Raw genomic sequence first — 19,162 nt, 5'->3', positions numbered from 1 at the left:
CACTTCTGTCCCTTGGTGTGCACAGAGGGAAAGGGCTTGAGATGAGCTAACAGGTGTTGGGTTCCTCTTAGTTTGGGGAATAGGGAACCACTGTGGAAGCTCTTGGTGTCTCTCACCCTTGGTGTGTATCCTACTAAAAGTATTCTCACAAGTAAACTTGCTACACACACTACTTTATGCCTGAATTATTGTGGACAATAGTAGTGCCTTGAGACCTGAGATGACTGGAAAATAAACTTGGCCTGGGAAAGAATTCCAGTGCTTGATCTGATAGAAACACACCCTCCATTGCTAACTTCTTAATGAAAGAGAGAATTAAATGGCCAGCACTGGGGCACTTAAGCACTTCACATGTGGAAAACAGGTCTTGGTTCTGGAATCTCTGAACTGTATGGTGACAGTGGAAAAACATCATCTGTGGCCAGCAATTTGGAATGGAAGTGTTTGATTCAAGTGTGTTAACCAGCTTGTGTTGTAATCCCCTTTGTTATTATCAAGTGTTTCAGAAGCTTGGGAGAAAGATGCTTTGATGTACTCTCAAATGTAAGAAGGAAATGTCATGAATATAGTACAGCTGGCTGGTGAGCTGTACTTGGTGCCTTTGGCCATCTTGCATTTATTCACACTAATGATTTGTGGGATGAAGCTGGGCTAGGATGGCCTTTTGCTTCCCTCAACTTAATACTGCAACTCCCAGAAGGAACACAAGAATTGAGCTAACACTCCAAGTTTCATGGATGTGCTGTGTGATAAGTGGAGATGTTGGGCAGTGTTGCCTGAAGCTGTTTCAGGCATTTGGCTCCTGTGGAAGAATCTCCGTGAGCTGTCGCCTTGGATCTCAGGATGGGGTTCTGGTTCAGGTCATCTCATTAACAGTTGTGCTGAATGTTGTACAGATTGTGTGTGCTGTAGATGTGATTAAGTCACTTGGTTTTTGTGTCTCTCTGGTAACCCCTTCCGAGCCACTGCAGGCCTGTTCTCTGTGCAGAGACTGAATAAAAGCAAGTGCAGTTCTGTAGCAACTTCCTTCTGACTTCCAGACTTCCCACACTTGGCAACCTGGTGGTGTCTTCCAATGGTGGCTGCAGGTGTCTGCCTTGGAATAGGAGGGGCTGTGTGGTGTGGCCTGTGTTGTCCCAGCTCTGTGGATCTTGCAGCAAACCAGCTGGCTGTGTGCCAGATGCAGTGCCATGGGAGTCATCTGGAGCCTTGGACAATCCCTGGGAATGCCCTGCTGCAGTAGGTGCTGCTGGATGTGCGCAGCATCACAGCGGACGTGTGATGTCCTAGCAGGAGCAGACATGGGGGATGATGATTCATTTAGTGGTTTTTTGTGTACTGTTTCCAACAGGGTTTCAAACCTCTGCAAGTTCTGTACCGCAGCTGTGGAGCCCTGGGACCACTGTGCAGTCTGGGCCTTTCAGTGAGACACAGAACTTAAGAAGAAATTAATAATACCAGACCAGAAGAAGCAAAAAAGACTTGAACTGCTTTTAGAACTTGAAAAACTCTCATGGCAATAGTTCATGTTTTTTTGGCAACTGATGTTGATGGTTTAAAGGTGCCCAGCCCCGTGTGCAGTGATCTGGGTGTTGTAAAGTGTTTCAGGTTTAGGTAACTTGGCAGAGTACATTCTTGTCAATATCTGTACTCATTGAAAGCTTCACTGATGTTATTCTGTACCTTCTTGGCTGTAGTTTCAGTTATTCATAGTGCTTGCTGATTGCAGGTTCAGGATATTTCCCTGTATCAAGATCATCTAAAACTTCAGCTATTCTAGATACCCCTTCCAAAGTAACCTGAAATTGTTTACCTATCCAAAGTATAAATGGTATGTCTGAGTTCTGCCAAGGGTCTGCCTTTTCTCTCCAAAACTATTTACTGGGGTTTTTTTCAAGATTTTTCAAATCTTGCAGCAGTCATGGGCACGTTGCACTATTTTTTTACATTGCTCATTAATCTCTGGAATAATTATTTAAAAACATGTCAGCAATAGTGCCAGGCACAAGCGTGGTATTCTTCCATTTTTGTTGCTCTTGAAAATAGAGGTGGTAAGATGTGTAAATCCATTACAGTGTTGAGCAGCTGCTGCCCTGGCTGTTGTCAGAGAACTGGTGCAGATTTAGTTGCAACCTGCCGCTAATCCTTGGGCTGACATGTGGCAAATTGTTATGAAATGATGGTGGCAGTATGTTCCCAATTCCAAGGGAGCTTAAAGCTCTTATGCCCCACTCTTGGGCTACCCCCACGATACCCTAAAAAGAAGAACCAGCAGAAGGCATGTAATTACTGCAGTTGTTAGAGGGAATTCATCCTCTTATAATCCTGTGTCTCGAAAAAGAACATCGGAACAGAAAATTTCCTTGAAGATTGGGATCTTCTTATATGATTAAAGATGTTCCACCTGGCTCACATTTGAGGCAAGAACAATTGTTCCCTACAAGCTGGAAACCTGATTAGAAGTGTGGTAATCTGAGCAGCACATTGCAAACAGATGTTGCCCCCGGTGTGCAGGAGTGCTGTATAAATGTGTATCTGAATGTCTCTGCAGTGGTGTAGCCTGACAAGATTGCATGAAATCAATGTGACACAACACTTGAGCCTGGAGATCTGTTTGGCCAGAGCATCCAATGGTCATTAAGCAGGAGCTTTTCCCTTTTGGGGGATTGCTTGTGTGTAGTTCTGTTTCATTTGCTGATTTCATTAGCAGTGAAACAGGGGCAACTGTAGCGTAGGAATAGTTTGGTTTTCTATCTTGGTTTAAAATATGGTAGTTCTAGTGAGGTTATTTTTGTTTGTTTGGATTGGTTTTGGTTCTTGTCTGATGCAGTTTGATCCCTGTTCCTGGGATTAACATGAGACCACTGCAGCTGCAAAGGTGGGTGCAGAGGTGGTTTGTTCCCTCAGAGTTGGCCAGGTAGGGCTAGAAGTGTGCTAGATGAGCATCTTAGAGTAGTTTCTGCTTGGAGCAGGTGGCTCTGGTTGTTTCTATCCTCAGCACACACAGAAGGATAAAGGAAGATACTTGTTCTCTCCTGACACATTCCAGTGTGGGAGCAGTGATATCACTGTTCTGGAAATCCTCCTTGGAGTACAGTTCTCTTCAAACCCACATATCAGGAGCAGTTGCTGTTCACAGCGTCATCTGTGTGCCACCTGCTTTCCAGGTGACAGTGGTCCATGTAGGGTCATACCTGCTGGCTCTGCAACTCTGATAATAGTGAACTCCTAGTGGGGGCTTTGAGTTTGTACTCACTGTTGGGTAATTCTCAGTCTGTACTTAATACCTAGACACTGGATTTGTGCTGCAATAACCAAGTCACGTTGTTAACTCCCGCAAGGAGACTGGACAAGGAGCAATCTCAGTTGAAGAGGTAGAAATTTGGAAGCCTTCTTCAGAAACCACTGAGCTGAGATGCAGTTATTGACTGTGCTGTGGTGCTGTTAGAACAGGAAAAAGTCTTCTTGCTGTGTCTTTGAGTGGCCTTAAAATTAAGCTATTTTGGACCATGCTTTCTCATGTGCAGGGACAGATGTTTACAAACCTGCACCTAAGGCTGCCCTTTCCTGTGGACTGCCTCATTCTGGTGTGTGCTATGTCCAGTGTGCCATGGCATTGCCCTCAGTGGAGCAAGAGCCCACAGAGCTGACCAGAGCCAGGACACACTGCTGTGGGCAAAGTAAAAATCAACATGTACATCAAACTTCTCATTGCTATTCAAGAACTTCCCCTGTGTCTGCCTCTGTCAGCCAAGAAGGTGCTCAGCATTTCCTTGAAGAGAGGTTCAGAGCTCCAAGTACAGGAGGAAAGCAGCTGGCTTCTGTGTTGCTGTGGATGCATGTCTCCAGCAAGAGGGATGGCTCGGTCAGTTGTTCCCGGCTTCATCAGAGTTCCTCTGGGGGTTGTGCTTGTTAGACTGAAGAGAGGAAACCTTAGGGTGAAAGGCTGGGTTGTCTTGATGCCCAATTCCCAAGATGATTTGCTGTGTGTTGCCAGCAAGAATTGCAGTTGTGAGTAGCAGGTGGGTGTGTTGGGATGCTGGAGCAGCTGAGGTGCCTGTGCATGGAGTGTGCTGTGGGAAATGTCCTCTTTGCTGTGCTGTCTGTCTGGAGAGCTCTGGGGCTAGGAGCTGCACCCTGTGTGCCTCACACAGCCCTCGGGCAGCTCAGCTGCTCGGGGGAGGGGTTGTCCTCTGTCTCGTCAGTGCCTGTTTCAGTCTGTTTTCTAGGGTCTCTGACTGTGGCAGCACTTCACCAATAATACTTAAACCTGCTGGGAAGTCAGGTGTATTAGGTAACACTGTGATTCAGTTCTTCATTGAAAAAAAAAAGCTGTATTGGTTGTTTACTGCATATTGAGATGAAGTGCAAAGGTCTAACTATTCCGTGGGACTGTAAACTCTTGTGGATATGGACACAGACAAAAGGTCTGGGCCTTTTGTTGTGGATGTGGTATTAACATCTAACCTAGAAGTAGTCCCTTTTTCTTCTTTTAAATCTATTTGCATTTATGCTAACATTAATGTTCCAGTAAATATTGAAAACAGCAGGATTTGGAGGCTGGGTGGGTTATTTAGTGCAATGTGAAGGCTGTACCTTGGGGAAATCTAAAGTAAGCAGCAGAATAATCCAGATTCTAATTTAGTGGGTAAAGCAAATATGTAGCATTTAAAATTACAGTCGATAAGAAGCAATCTGACACTAGAAGGCAAGAAGAAACAGCTCAAAGCCCTAATCACCTGATGGTTTTAGTCATTCTGGTCATCTTGGTTTTAAATCCTTACATAAATTGTATTACTGCTGAATTTTGATTATTTTAAGTGTAGCTGCAAAGGAGTGAGGAAGCTGATGGATGAGGAAATTGCTGTTAATTCCCCTTAAAAATGGAGGAAATGGCTCTTGTAAAACTGGAGCATAGAAAGTAAAGATTCTGACTTGACCTAGAAGTTGCACACTAGTTTCTCTGTGAAAGAAGGAATTAGCTGAGAAAATATTTGGTATATTGCAAGAACAAGAGTTATGAGGTGGATTCTGGATGAAGATGATTTTTGGAGAAGTAGCGGATGCCTGTAGCCATCCCTGGCGTTTTCCATCCTTCGAACACATGGTGTGGGTTAAAATGTCAGTGTTTGTGTAACAAAGCCCTAAGTGGAAGACATCAGTTTTGTTTGGGTGAGGTCAGGGGTGCAGTGCAGTGCTCTGGGTAGAGTTCTCTAATAGCTGCTTCTGCAGGAGCAGCCCTGGCCCCAGCTGCTGTCGGGTGCTGGAGACGTGAGAAGCTTGTCCCCAGTGCCAGGGTGCCCGACAGCCTCTCTGGGCAGTGGCACACAGCTTTTGGGCACCCAGGCTGTGGGCAGTGCTCTGGGCCTGCCAGGAGGTGAATTTTTGCTGCTGTTGCTGGCATTGCATCTGACATTATGCACCCTGTCTGTGGCCAAGAGGACATTGCAAGGGCAAGTGTTCTTCACCTAGTAGAGACTTGAGTGTTTGGATTTTCCTCCTGCTCTTTCCCTTCACCTAGAAATCACAGTCAGTTACACTCCTGAAAACATCTCCCCACATCATGGGGCTCTTACACAGGGAGAAACTGGGTGTGCTTAGTGATGAGAGCCGTGCCACTGCCACTGTGCAGCCTCCCCTGCTCTGGGGAGTGGTGCCACTGCCACTGTGCAGCCTCCCCTGCTCTGCCTGCTCTTGCCATCTCTTTTTTGTACTGCTGCAAAATTTTTACTGCTTCCAGTGTTCCCAAGGCAACCACACCACAAAAGACTCATCATGAATTGTTCTTTCAGTTCTAGTTGTCAGTGACTAGTAGGGAGAAAGCTGGCAGAGGGAAACAAGTAGATATAGATTTCCTTGCCATAAAGAAGCTGAGCTGACAAGTTGCATTTAGGCACAAAGCAGAAAGCATTGGTCTCAAACTTGAGGAAAATCAAGAGCTTTTGTGCCTCAGTTTCTACAGAAGTTAGAAGGAGCTGCTCTCCTGACTAGAGCATTGTTTGTCAGAGCAGACTATCAAAGCAGAAGCACATCAAAAAATAGCTTGTCTGCTTAAAAAAAAAAACCAGAAAATTAGTGTGGAAATCCTGCTGCCTCCTGTTTCCCTGGAGGAGAGTGGATGCGTAATGACTGGGTTTGAAAAGCTGTCTCTAGAGATCGTTGTGTCCATTGGCCCCTTCTGTGTGCCCCCCAAATACTGGTACTGTATGTCCAGGCACCTTGTGCTTTAGAAGTCAAGCTGGCAGCTCTGTCTGTTGATTGTACGTGTGTTGTTTGAAATGTCAGATGAAATTTTTAACTTGTTTCCCTCCCTAAGTACAGGATATATGTTTGCATCAGCTCCTGGAGTGTGTGGCTGTGGAGTGTGTGGAGAAAGTTTTGCCTTTCTATGTTTCAAGTTTTCATTTGCTTTTTTCTTTGGACCCGCAGGTTCCCCTGGAAAACAAGTGGATAACTCAGCCAGCAATCAAGGAAATAACTTAGGGACCCCAGCAAAGGCTGGAAAACTGAGCCATGCATTTAGAGATCCCCGGACAGGGAGGAAAAGTGCAGAGGGACATGTGACAAAAGGTGGTGAGGAGTCAGAGAGTGATTTTGAATCAGATCCTCCTTCTCCCAAGAGCAGTGAGGAAGAAGAAGAACAGGAGGATGAAGAAGTCTTGCATGGAGAGAATGGGGACTTCAATGATGACAATGATACAGAACCAGAGAATTTGGGCCACCGACCTCTGCTCATGGATTCTGAGGAAGAGGTGGAAGAAGAGGAGGAAGAAAAGCAGAGCTCTGATTCTGATTGTGACCGAACCAAGCAAAAATGTGTGGAAGGGCTCCTGGGCACTCGGTTCAGAGATGGTGTGAGCAGCAGTGAAATCACAGAGCCCAGTTCAGTGCCTAGGTCCCCGCCTGAGGTGCCAAGCACTCTGATTAACTCTGGCCAAGAATTTGATGTGTTTGGAGCTGTGCCCTTTTTCACACTGCAGCCTCAGGCAAGAGAGAAAGTGGACAAAGATGTTTCTTCTCAGGTGGCTTTTCCCAGCCTAAGCCAAGAGCAGGATGACTTTGATGTTTTCATCAAAGCTCCTTTCAGTAAAAAGGCGCCGCAGCGAGATGGGCAGGGGTCAGGGATGGAGCCTCTGCTCTCCCCCAGCTCTCCACGGAGCGTGGATATCTTTGGTTGCACCCCATTTCAGCCATCCCTCGTCCCCAAGTCTGCTGGGAGCAGGCAGGACCTGTTTGGGCTGGTTCCTTTTGAGGAGATCACAGGTGGCCAGCAGCAGAAGGTGAAGCAGCAGCGCAACCTGCAGAAGCTGTCTTCCCGCCAGAGGCGCATGAAGCAGGAGGTGCCCAAGAACAATGGGAAGCGCCACCACGGCACCCCCACCAGCGCCAAGAAGGGGCTGAAACCCAGCTACCGCACCCCGGAGCGTGCCCGCCGGCACAGGAAGGCCGGCCGCAGGGACTCGCAGAGCAGCAACGAGTTCCTGACCATCTCGGACTCCAAGGAGAACATCAGCGTGGCCCTGACCGACAGCAAGGATCGAGCCAACCCGCTGCAGCCGGACGAGGCGCTGCTGGATCCCTTCGGCGCCAAACCCTTCCACCCGCCAGAGCTGATGCGCCATGCCCAGCACCAGGGCTTTGGGGATAGCCGCGGGGACCACGGCACAGTCGTCGTGGCTGGCAGGCCCAGGCAGAGTTCCTTGCATGGCGCTGTTCACAGCGGGGACGGGCTGAAAACAGATGACTTTGGTGCTGTGCCCTTCACAGAGCTGGTGGTGCAGAGCACACAGAGCCAACCACAGCAGGCACTGGAGTTAGATCCCTTTGGAGCAGCTCCGTTCCCTTCTAAACAGTAGAGGCTTCCAGTGGGTTCCCCCCACTATACCTCTCCAAGTCCCTTAGTAAAGGTTTAGTGGAGTCATTTACGTGGTTGAAATGCCAGGGGCCTGGGTTGTACAGCTTGTTCAGGGTGAGGAGGCAGTGGCCTGCATGTGTGGTGGAGTTGCAAATAATGGCTAATTCTGATTTGGATCTTTTTGAGAAAAAGAGGAAAAAAATCAGAAGTGTTGTTTCCTTATGGCAGATGGCTCCCAGAATGTAATGAGGAATTGGATATGAATCCCTGTCACTGACTTGGGGCCCTGGGACATACTGTTGTTTGTGCACTTTGGTCTTGCCTTTCCATCCCTGTGCCATGTGCCCCGTTGGAGTGGAAGAGGCGGGGAGCACATGGAAAATGCTTCCCACATACAGGAGGCTGATGAACTGCAGTGCTTCTTCGTGTCTCTGCAGACCTAAGAACCAAGACATACTGATATCCAGATTATGTGCTGGAAATAGCCAAGTCTTTGCTTCCTAGGTGAAAACTACCTTTATTAATCATAAAAATAAAGCAGCCACATCCTCAAGGGGCTGTTGCCCAGAATTCCAGAGCACAGCTATGGCTTGGGACCTTGCAGACATCTATGCAGCTGCAGAGATGAAAGGCAGATTTTTTTTTAATGTGCCTAAATGGTCAATTTTGAATTATTTTTTAATAGTAAGTGCCATTAATGTAAAGTAGCAAACTGGAATTGTAGAGTCAAAACTAAAGAAGCAGGTGATTGACTGATCTGTGAGAATGTGTGGGGGTGTGAACCAGCAGTGACATGGCTGGGATTGCAGCACTTTGGGAGACTCCTCAGCACACTGGAAGAGGGGCTGTCCTTGGGCACATGGAGTGCTTCAGATGACTTGTGGAGTTGACTGTGAGGTACAACCATTGGATTGGTTTGATTACACCTTGGGATTTGTGTCTGTTTTCCTCTTGGATTTTGATTGAAAAGAAAATGTGTCCTCTCTGTTGTTTTTTTACAATAGTTTTATGAAATGACTGTAACCTGATGCTCTTTTAAGGGTCGCTAAATGCACTGAGCTTTGGAGACACTTCCTGCCTCGGCTGTGTTCCAGCAGGAGCTGCTGGCTGCTGGACCACTGAGCTGCGTTTCACCCCTCGGAGCCTTTCAGGAAGGAGCCCTGTCCTGCTGCCCAGGAGCGCCGTGCGGCGCCTCGGGTGATGGCAGGAGGTGTGACCACTGCCTAGCACAGTGTGTGCTTCCTGTGGTGTGGGAGGTGCTGGTGTGTGCAGAGACAATGCCCCTCGGGACAGCCCAGCCTGAGTTCCATGGCTGTCCTCACGGGGACACGGAAGGAGGGGTGGCTCCTCAGCTTGTCCCACCTTTCTGTCCTGCTCCACTGGAGGCTGAGGAGTGGGTAGCTGGGTGTTTGCACATGGGGGACATCCCTGTTTGTGGCCGGGGGTTCTCACGTGCCCCACTGTCACAAGCGAAGTGAAATATTCAGGGTTGTGAGCTTTTTTCCCCCTGATGCCTCCTGCTGGATATTCAGGAGGTGATGGGAGCATTTGGTCCCTTTCAATATTCACTGAAAACACACTGAAAACAAATCGCAAGACTCTTTTGGGATCAGTCGAATAAAATGCCCCCTGGGATGTATGTGTCATTGCTTTCCTTAGCTCTGGAATCTTAACATAGCTCATAGTGATGGTGTACCTTCACCTTCCTCAGTTTCATTTCTCACAGGGTCTAAGTGGGATATTCCAGCTGTGCCTGCTTCAGTGTGCCTTTTCTAGGCTTAGGAGTTAAGCCCTTAGGAGATTGAGTAGAAATGTTTCAACACAGGACTTTCCAAGCTTTATTACTGCTCTTCTCACCTGTTTGGTGCCAAAGGCTGCAAGAAGCACATGCCAATTTTTGTAGCATTTCTGACACTCAGGTTAACAGTCCTTTTCCCTTTTTTTAATCTCTGTGCATGCTTATGAGCTGCCCTTCTCAATGTCTTTCAGAGCTGTTACCTGCCCGAAAAGCCCTTGGAGCAAGATGACAAATGTGGCAGTGAGGTGGACTCAAAGTGAGATGAAAACTGTGGTCCTAAGTGTGGCTGGTCCTCACCAAAGCCAGGCTGTTGCTGTCTTCCCAGTAGGAAGGGTTAACAATGCACATGGCCCTGGGGCTTGGCTCCAGGGCCCAGGAGGAGAGGTGGGGGCTGTTGTACATGCAGGGAGGAGGGTGAGCACCAGCAGACCCAGTGTGGGCAGAAGCCATCAGGTAAATTACAGATAGGAAATGTGTTCAGTACTGTTGGTTTACCCCGGGGCTCCAGGCTGAGGAGGGCTGCAGGGGGCTTGGGCAGAGGGTCTCTATGCACTTACACTGCAGCACAGCCAAGCTGGAGGGAGAGACAAGGCACAGGCAAGCTGCAGACCCCACTGACTCTAGAGCTGGCATGAGTTATGGCCCACGATATTTGCCTCCTAATGGCCTTAACAAACCTGGTTCTTCACACTCGAGACACCAATCAGGTTTTTGATTAAATTTCACTTTTTTTCTTTAGAGTTAGTTATTTTATTCTTTCTCGTGGTTGATGTGAGATCGGTGCACCCTGCTAAGCTGACTTTTCCTGGTATGTAGTTTATACACGACTGAACCCAAGCTTGGGGTTGTTTTCAGCCACTATCCACTATTGAAAGGAGGTGAAATGTGTGACTGTCAGGGAATGGGGTATCCTTTGCCTTTTTTCAGGGTGTGTGGAGTGCAACGTGACCTTAGTAGAAATCAGGAAAGGCCTTTTTGCAGTAGTCACGTACATGCTGCCTGTGGTAGCAAGAGGGCAAGGTAAGGGGTTGACACTTCCCTTCCAGACAGAAATCCCGATGGGTTTTTACAGCTTCTCCCTCTGCATGCTGAGGGACTGAAGCACAGGCCTTGTAGGATGAGCTGCTGGAGAGAGTGTCTGCCCCAAAGTGCTAAGAAGCACAACCTCTTTTAAGTGGTTGTGGTGATGGAAGGAAAAACCAGGTAGTTGTGTTTGCCTGTGGACTCAAAGAGCCCTTAGGTGTGTAATTAATGCTGTGGTGGGGGGCTCTGTGAGCACCAGTGTTGGAGGAAAAAGCTTATAATCATTCTGGGTGTCCCAGTTAGTAAAAAAACCAAGTACTGTGAAAATAAGTTGATATATTTGCTACTGTGAGAAAAAATTTATCTGGAATTTTTTATACTATATGGTGTATTTTTATATATCTAAGGAGTATATATAAAATATACACATGCTTGCACACATCACGTACCCCTTGGAGTTGCTGTGGTGTTGGTAACCCAGCAGCCACAGTCATGTTTGTGACTTGAGTGAATATGAGTTAAGCATCAAGGGTGGCTGCTGTGCTACTGTTCCATAGGGCTTATTTTGAAAGGAAAACAAGGAGATGGTGTGTATGGTAAAGTTGTGACTGAGGCATCACCTACTATTAAAGAGCATAAAAACTGTTTTAAAATTGCTGGCATTCAGCTTTTAAGTGCACTTGCCTGAACTACACTTCCATTTCTTGTTAGACTTGGAGTTTCTAAAGCTTTTTTGTGTACTACTAAAGCCAGAACTTTTAACTTTTTTTGTGAAGCTGATGTATATCATAAAACCCTTGGAGTTGTTAAATAAAGGAACCTGGTAAAAGTGCCTTTTCAGGTCTCTTCAACACTGCATGGTGAAGTATTTCTGTGTAGGCTTTCATTTACTTTTTATAAGCGCTGCTGCTGCTCAGTGATTTTTGCAGCTGTCATGTACCTGTGACTCTCATAAAACTGTTTTAACTAATTGTACTTGCTGCTCGATCATCCTGCTGTGTCCAACTGGTTGAAAATCCTTTGGTTCAGTGTTACTCTTTACAGCCTTTCTGCAGAAGGGTCATGTATGGGTCCCAATGGCACTGGACTGAGCTCTGCACTTCTGGACAGAACTATAAAGTGGTGTGAGCCCCTTCCTGCAGTTGTTTACTGGAGCAGGTTGTTTGGATGCTCCTTGTATTGATTTTATTCTCGGGTGAGCTGAAGTAAGAATGGAAATGGTCAAGAACAGATAAAACAGCAGCAGCAGGACTCCGTTAATAAAGAGTACTGGTAGTAGGCTGAAAAGATGAGTTCATCAGCAAATTCAACTAGGGAGTCTCCCTCAAAAATCCCTGTCTGTGGCACAAGTTCCGTGGCTGAGCCATTGACATCAATTGTTTTGCTGCATGAGCTGCAGGAATAATGTTACTTCAAGGAAAAAGCCAATGAACTTGGATTTATTTGTAAGTTCAGTATGTACATCAAAGATCATCATGCAGCTTGATAAATTGTGTCAGGTAAAAATGCACAGCTTGGCAATCAGTTTCCTTATCTGATGAAAACTGCTGGAGAAGTTAAGGGTTTCCATTATAAAAATACATTAGCAAATGCTCAAGTCAGTAATATTACAGACACATTATTGGGGTATTACTGTACACATAACACTGGAAACAGACTTTTACACTTGCAAGTTCCTTTTCAGGCTTCAGTAGTAGTAATTAGTGCACTTGAAACTTGCTTGGCTGTCAAGTTAAAAAATCATAAAAAAATCAGTGTTTACACTGAAAGGCTGAAAGCTCTGGGAGCTGAATCATTAATGCACAGTCCGTTTTGCCAATAATTGTTTCTGGAGTTAAAAAAGACCAACAGAAAAGCACCAAAACCACCCTCTGACACAGACAGCATCCCTGTCCAGCACAGCAGGAGGAGTTCCCATCCTGCCTTCTCTCTGCCTGAGGAGTGCAGGTGCCTGTCTGTAAGTTTCCACCTCCATACCATGTCTCCTTGGCACGCCCTGACCAGAAACCAAGTCCTGCTCCTCTGCCTTAGGCCCGAGGGAGGCAGCTTTGGGCAACCAACAGAGCCTGCCTGCCCTGGGGTAGTCACTGCACAGAGCCAGCCTCTCCCAGTGCATTGGGGGAAGCCCTCTCCACAAGGATGTAGCCACTTAGCATCCTTGCCTCTAACTCAGAAGTCCGAAGGATTTCGATGCTGTTTGGAAGACTGGCACCCCTGGAGCTTAATGGTGCTGGGCAGCAGCTGTGCAATAACCAGTGTATTCCATGGCTCCCTGGTGTTCATTTCATAAGGGAAGGTTCTGCAACACATCCTGAAACTCCAAGCAGCCTTGGCACAGTGGCAGGATTGTGAAAGCAAGTCATTTTGGACAGCAGTGTGTGTGAGTGCAGTATCATCCTGCACATAGGGAAAGGCTGAAAGTCAGGAATCTGCAGCCCCAGCAGGTTCCCTGATTGCAAAACAACAACAGACATGGACATGCAGCCTTAGTGCTACTCCTGGAATATTCTGGAATACTGATTCCAGATTACTGAAGGGATCTAGAGAAATTTCTTCAAGCAATGGCACAACTATGCCCCTCCTTGGGGCAGGCTATTTTTAAGATCTGCAATGAAGATCTAGGTGTGCAGGACATCATGTTATCTCCCAGGGACTGGGAAAGAGATCATCCAGAGCAGGACAGAAATCCACTGAATTCCAGTTCATGCTGCCATTCAGTCATTCCAGTTCCTGTGCCAATGCTGAAGTGTAATACATCTTCCCCGCAAAGGCTGAAGGATGCACCACCCACAGGGCTGTGGTTTGGATCCAGGACCAGCTCCCACAGTTCCTCCAATTTTACAGGCATGCTGCCAGGAGTATTCTCCTAACTGTGCACACCAGCTGAAAACCTGGTGTCCAGGCCTGAGTACCCTTGGCTAAGCCATTCATGTCTGCCAAGCAACAAAACATCCTGCTGGGATCTGTGTGCCGAGTGAGCTCAGCCTCCTGCTGTCCTGCTCCAGGAGGAGCTGTTTGGTGCTTGACTGCAGGGCAGGAACTGGCTGAGAAGGAAATGCTCCTCCAACCCAGGCAGTGCTGCTGTGTTTATCAAAGCTTGCAGTAACACTCTGTCCCAGCAAGGGGGTAACAGACCAGGAGTCAGCAAAGGAACTGCCTCAGTCCTTGATAGCACAGCTCTTCACGTGAGGCCCCCAGTCTCACCAATCCTCTCATGCTGCCTCTGAAACAGAGCAGGGAAACGAGTTAAATCACTGTGCACATGTAACTGACAACTCATCTGATTTCCACAACATCCAGATCAATGCTAAGCAGACTGAAAACCTGACAAAAGCCTGAGGAAGATGCTACTTAAGGACAAGTACTGATGATGGTTTGAGACTACTCAGATTGTGACACAGAGCTGGAAGGGATCTGGCAGGACTAAGTCCAGCCTGCTCTAAAACTGCTCAAGGGCACAGCAGCTCCCCCAGACCCTCGTCCAATGCAGCAGCAGAGGTGAGCAGAGTGGCTGGAATCACATCCCTGCTTTTTATTGACACCAGTCAGGACCCAGTCTGGGACAGCGACCTGAGGTTCAGGCCAGCATTCCCAAAGCCTGTGGTTGGACTATCCTGTTCCCCGAGAATGGCAGCAGCCGTACCTTGGCTCACAGGTCTGCGCTGTACTCGGGGCAGGGCTTGCTGTGTCGGTACTGCATGATGTACACTGTGGACTGGTGCCACCAGTACAGCATCACCACTGCCAGGATGTGCCACACTTGGTGGCTCGAGCCGAGGTAGTTCAGCTGGCCTGGGGAGAACAGGGACATGGAGTTCAGCTGTTAAATTCCACCACAATTCCACACTGTGCAGTGCAATCAGCAATCAGTCTCCTGCAGAGCTCCGCCACACCCTGCCCTTCAGTGGTAACAGGGAAAGTTCTTTAACGAACTTGATGGAAGTTGTCTGCCTCTTCCCACTCTTTTACTCTATATGGGAACATGCCATGGGGAACATGGTCAGCCTGTTCTCTCCCAGGAAGTTCAGAACCCACAGCAAGGACTGTGACACTGTAGGAAGCTTAACTGCAGAAAAGAAAACAGCCAGAAGAGAATTTCCTACCTGGGAAGTATCTTTCTGGAACTTTGGAAATATAGAAGAGAAAAGCTACAGCAGCGATGAAGTACATGACAAATACCCGCGGAGCAAACTCCTGCAAAAGAAAAGCAAGCTCTCCTATTCTGTTAGAAGGCAAAACCAGAAAAAAATGTCCCTAAAGATAAAAAAGGAAAAGGCATGACAGCACCGAATCTTCCTTCCCTGCCTTTGTTAGCTATGCACAAATCCAATGGGGACACACATGCCAAACTCTGGGAAAGCCTGAGTGGAAAGAAACCTCTTTTATTCCAGCCTCTTGCTTCTACATGCAAAATTCTCTGTTCAGCAGGCACAGCATGTGTCTGTGCAAGGTCACCTGCCACTCCCCTGAGCCTGCACAGAGCAGCCAGGGTGAGGGACACTGCACTGCACATCCCACTTAGGCTGGGACCACAGCAGCTGCACACAGGACTGCTCACAGTGGGGGATCAACAACCAGCAACTCAGCCACCAGGTGCATCTTGTTAGCAGAATGTTTTGTTGCCAAAAGTGGGCCCTTTTCCTGAAGTATGGAAACAGAATGTGTACCCTAGACATGATCCTGCTATCCCAGGGGAAGCCAGAAGGGGAAGTGTGGGGGCACAACTGCTACTGATGATTTTTAGAGGGCCAGTGTGAAATGTCCTGTATAAAGGCCACATCTATTTCCAAGTGGTGCTCTGCCACATTCCACAGCAGCTCTGGACCTGGCTGAACCCTCACCCCATGGACAGCCATCCATCCAGGTCAGCCCAGGTGTGTGCAGTTTGTGCTCACTATGAAAAGGAAATGTTTCTTTCAGCACCATCAGGTGTTACTGGCTAACTGTACTGATTTCAGGGTGGTTCACACCGGGGCACGCCAGACTGCCTTTGGCTGTACTGGGCTGCTGCTGTCACAATGTAATTCCAAGGAGTGAAACAAACAGGAAAATAGTAACATGAAAGAGCTGTTAGAGGAGGATTGTGTAGGAGACAGAGGGCTGAGCAGGGAAATGCAGATTTCTGCTGCTATCCTAGGGAACAGAGGAGGAGACAGGTAATCATCCCAATGTCTCCTGGTTGCCCTCTGGAGCTGTGGAGATGGCCAGCCCTAAGCACTCCTGCAGCCTGACAGGCTCAATCCTGCTCCACAGGCACCTCAGCTCCTGCCCCAGGCCCTGGTGAGGGTGTGGTCTGCCCACATAGGGTGCTCCGTGCTCAGGCACAGACACAGGTAGATCCTGCTCTCCTTCCCACCGTGCAGCTTTAGGGCAGCACAGCACAATGAAACTTCCCAAGCTGTCTATCCCCTCTCAACACAGTTCTCAGTGTTCCCATTTGGATCGTATTGACCAAAAGAATTCTGTCCTTAGAGGAATTGTAACTCCTCCTGCTTCCCCATTTTTTCCCAAGTGTAAGAGAACTCAAGGAAAATGGCAAATGAAAAGCAAAAGGGAATCTTATTTCCTTTTTTTTTTTGTTTACCTGTACAATGGATGCCCCAACGCCTCCATTGAGCCAAACCCAGTGGATGGTGGGAATGATTCCATAACCAGACACGGAGCAGAAGATCATGGAGCGCAGCCTGTGCCACTGCTGTGTGAGGTAACTGGGGTGGATCTGAGCAAAAAACACTGCCAGGATCATGGCCAGCACAGTGATCAAATACACCTGGCGCCAGTACTGAGGGCACAAAGAAACAAAGGCAAGTTTGTGGCATGAAGAAGTCAGCTCTGGGCAGGAGGTTTCAGTGACTGAGCACAGCAGTGCTTCACCCTGTCCCTGCTGTGGGCACCAGCTGTGGGTCTGAGTGCAGGGCCCTGTGCTTGTCAGCTGGCACTGAGGGGAGGGAACTGCTCCTGGGGGGCACCTGGCACTACATCCTTCATTCCAAGCACTTCCTGCACCAAATGTTTTCAATACACCTGTGTCTCACCTGTCCAGCTCAGCTCCTGGACAGCCATGTCCAGGGCAGGCCTTGAGAGGGAACTCATTTACTCATCCTCTGTTAGAAGGAGGGAAAACAAGGTTGTTTCTGCCTCACAGCAGCTACCTCGTGGGCAATACTGTTTGAATAAAGTACCTGTGATGGGACACATCCCATGACCAGCCTCGGGCACTGGATACAGGTAGGACCTGTAAAGTTTCCCTACCTTGAGAGAAATTTAAATATTTTCCTGAGGCTTGTGCAATCAACAGCTGGAAAGGAAAGCATGCATTTTCCTGTCTCTTCAGCCAGCACAGTTCTGCTCAGATTAGAGGGACATGTTCCAGTTCCCATCCCTGGCTCCCCGCTCCTGTTCTCTTTGGACACCTGCACAGAACCCCCTTCCTGCAGCCCAGAAACTGCAGTGAGAGCACAGGAACCAAGCCCTGCAAGGACATTGCTCCCCACTCACATTACTGCAGTAGAAGGCGTAGAACACGCCTGACACGTAGCAGCCCAGGATCCCAATGGAAATGCCCGCGTAATCCAGTGCCATCCAGCGCCGGCTGGTCTTCTCAGAGCGGTGGCAGCAGAACAGGTGGTATCCTACTGAGCAAAGCATACACACCTACGCAGAGTGACAGAGGAGGAGGGTTAGTTCCTGACAAAGGAGCAGGGAGCACAGCCAGCCCCAGCCCTGCAGCTGTGCTGTGCAGTGCACCCCAGTGCAGGCACTTGTGATCCCTGCCAGCCGGCCATAAAGCTTCTCTGGCACGGGGGAGGAGGAGCAGGACACTGCAAACCATGGTAACCAGTTGTACAAGTAGCAAAAGCGGGCTCCTGAGGCCAGAGACCTGGCAGTGCTCCAGGGAAACACATCCGCACCAGTACAGGGGAGAGCCCAAAGCCCAGATCTGCCCTGAGTGCCCAGCACTCACTGTGTGCCTTGACTGAGGGAACACACAGAAATTTAACTCTTAGGCACAGGCTCCCTGTTTGCTCCTAGGCTGCCTTAAAATCTTTTCCCTGAGAAGTGTTTGGTTCTCTGTGGCCTTCTGCAGGGGCAGGGAAGAGCACTAGAGCCACTTGTGGCTGTACAAAGGCATCCTGTACCCTGCAGAGAACACCAACGGTGCCTTTAGCTCTCTGTGCTCTCACAAGGTGCAGGGACCCACCACCGGAGACAGGCCTCAAGTCTGCTGTGCAAACACATTCCTCTGACAAGGAAGAAGTGAGGCCACCAGCCCTCCTGCCCTTCCCGACCATCGGGCCGCGGCTGATCCCTGGGATCCCAGGGTGCTCGGCCCTGTCCAGCAGCACCTGGAGCCGCGTCAGGCCCCCTTTAAGCTGCGGCAGCTCTGAGACACGGCCCGGACAAATGCACCCTATCACAGACTCTCTCCTGTGCCAGCTGCGTTCGGCTTTTACCCCGCGGAGCGATGCCGCCGGGCCCGCGCTGTGCCCGCACCGCGGGAGGGCTCAGCGCCGCCGGCAGCCGGCGCCCACCTGGAAGCAGAAGAGGCAGACGGAGCAGATGACGAAGTCCTCGCGGGAGGCGCCGGCGGCCGGCAGTACGGCGGTCAGGTCGTAGATGCCGAGCGTGAAGAAGAGCAGGAAGCCGAGCAGGTGGCTCCAGATGTTGACGGTCTCGTTGGAGAGGATGAAGAGGCTGAGCGAGAGGAGACACAAGGCGGGGCAGGGGTGAGCGGCGGCGGGGCCGGGGGGCGCCCGGGGCCGCGGGGCGCGCTCACCTCTTGATGCACAGGCGGGAGGGCAGGTATGCGCGGTATCCATCGGTGATGTAGGGGTTGTCCTTCAGGAACACTGGGATCTGCTCGTACGTGTAGAGCCGGATGCCGCGGGGCACCAGCACCGGCCAGTACTGGTAGCTGCCCAGCTCGATGTAGTGCGCGCTGCGCAGCAGCTTCTGGTGCATCCTGCCCGCCGCCGCATCGGACCGCCCCAAGCCGCCCTCAAGGGCCGGGGCCGGGATAGGGATCGGGAGCGGCGCTGGGAACGACCGTGATGACGTCACAGCGCGGCGCGCGCCGTTGGCGTCACGGCGCGGCTCCGCTCCGTCCTGCGCCGGCAGTGAGCGCTAGGGGGCGCCCAAGAGCCGCCTCAGCTCCCTCAGCGCTCCGGAGCCCTCAGAGCGCCCCGGGCTCCTCCGATCTCCGGGACACCTCAGCGGCCTTAGACCCGCCGGAGCGCCCCTGGGCGCCTCACAGCCCCCCTCCCAGCCGTCCGACTCCCGGGACCCCCGCAGGACCTCTCAGACCTCTGGGATCCTCCGAGGCGCCTTGGAGTCCCAAGTTCCCCGCGGTGCCTCAGAGCTCTCAGGTCTCTGGGACCCCTTAACACCCCCGGAACCCTTCAGGCCCCTGCGACCTCTCGGAGCCCTCAGACTCCGGGACCCCCCGGGGCACCTTGGACTCCTCAGACCTTTGAGGTGTCATAAGA

The 19,162-nt window shown here is 49.7% G+C and overlaps 2 protein-coding genes across 2 annotated transcripts in view; one reads left to right on the top strand and one right to left on the bottom strand.

Annotated features, from left to right (window-relative positions):
- Nucleotides 1-11,712, top strand: part of BMP2K (BMP2 inducible kinase) — a 49,588-nt gene extending 37,876 nt beyond the window's left edge. Inside the window, exon 16 of the mRNA XM_030947585.1 lies at nucleotides 6,430-11,712. Within this exon, the coding sequence (XP_030803445.1) occupies nucleotides 6,430-7,856 (1,427 nt within the window). The 3' untranslated portion in view covers nucleotides 7,857-11,712. The remainder of the gene's footprint in view (nucleotides 1-6,429) is intronic.
- A 382-nt stretch (nucleotides 11,713-12,094) lies between these two features.
- Nucleotides 12,095-18,711, bottom strand: PAQR3 (progestin and adipoQ receptor family member 3). The gene is made up of 7 exons (XM_030948374.1): nucleotides 18,454-18,711; nucleotides 18,209-18,371; nucleotides 17,175-17,330; nucleotides 16,261-16,458; nucleotides 14,780-14,870; nucleotides 14,320-14,468; nucleotides 12,095-13,899 (listed from the first exon to the last, which is right to left on the bottom strand). The coding sequence occupies exons 1-6, from the start codon at nucleotides 18,636-18,638 to the stop codon at nucleotides 14,326-14,328; spliced, it is 936 nt and encodes a 311-aa protein (XP_030804234.1). The 5' UTR covers nucleotides 18,639-18,711; the 3' UTR covers nucleotides 12,095-13,899; nucleotides 14,320-14,325.
- Nucleotides 18,712-19,162: the final 451 nt, after the last annotated feature.

The sequence above is a fragment of the Camarhynchus parvulus genome, chromosome 4 (assembly GCF_901933205.1).
Source record: "Camarhynchus parvulus chromosome 4, STF_HiC, whole genome shotgun sequence".
Taxonomy (NCBI): Eukaryota; Metazoa; Chordata; class Aves; order Passeriformes; family Thraupidae; genus Camarhynchus; species Camarhynchus parvulus.
Note: the sequence above shows the minus strand (reverse complement) of the source record. Positions and strands in the feature narration are given on the sequence as shown.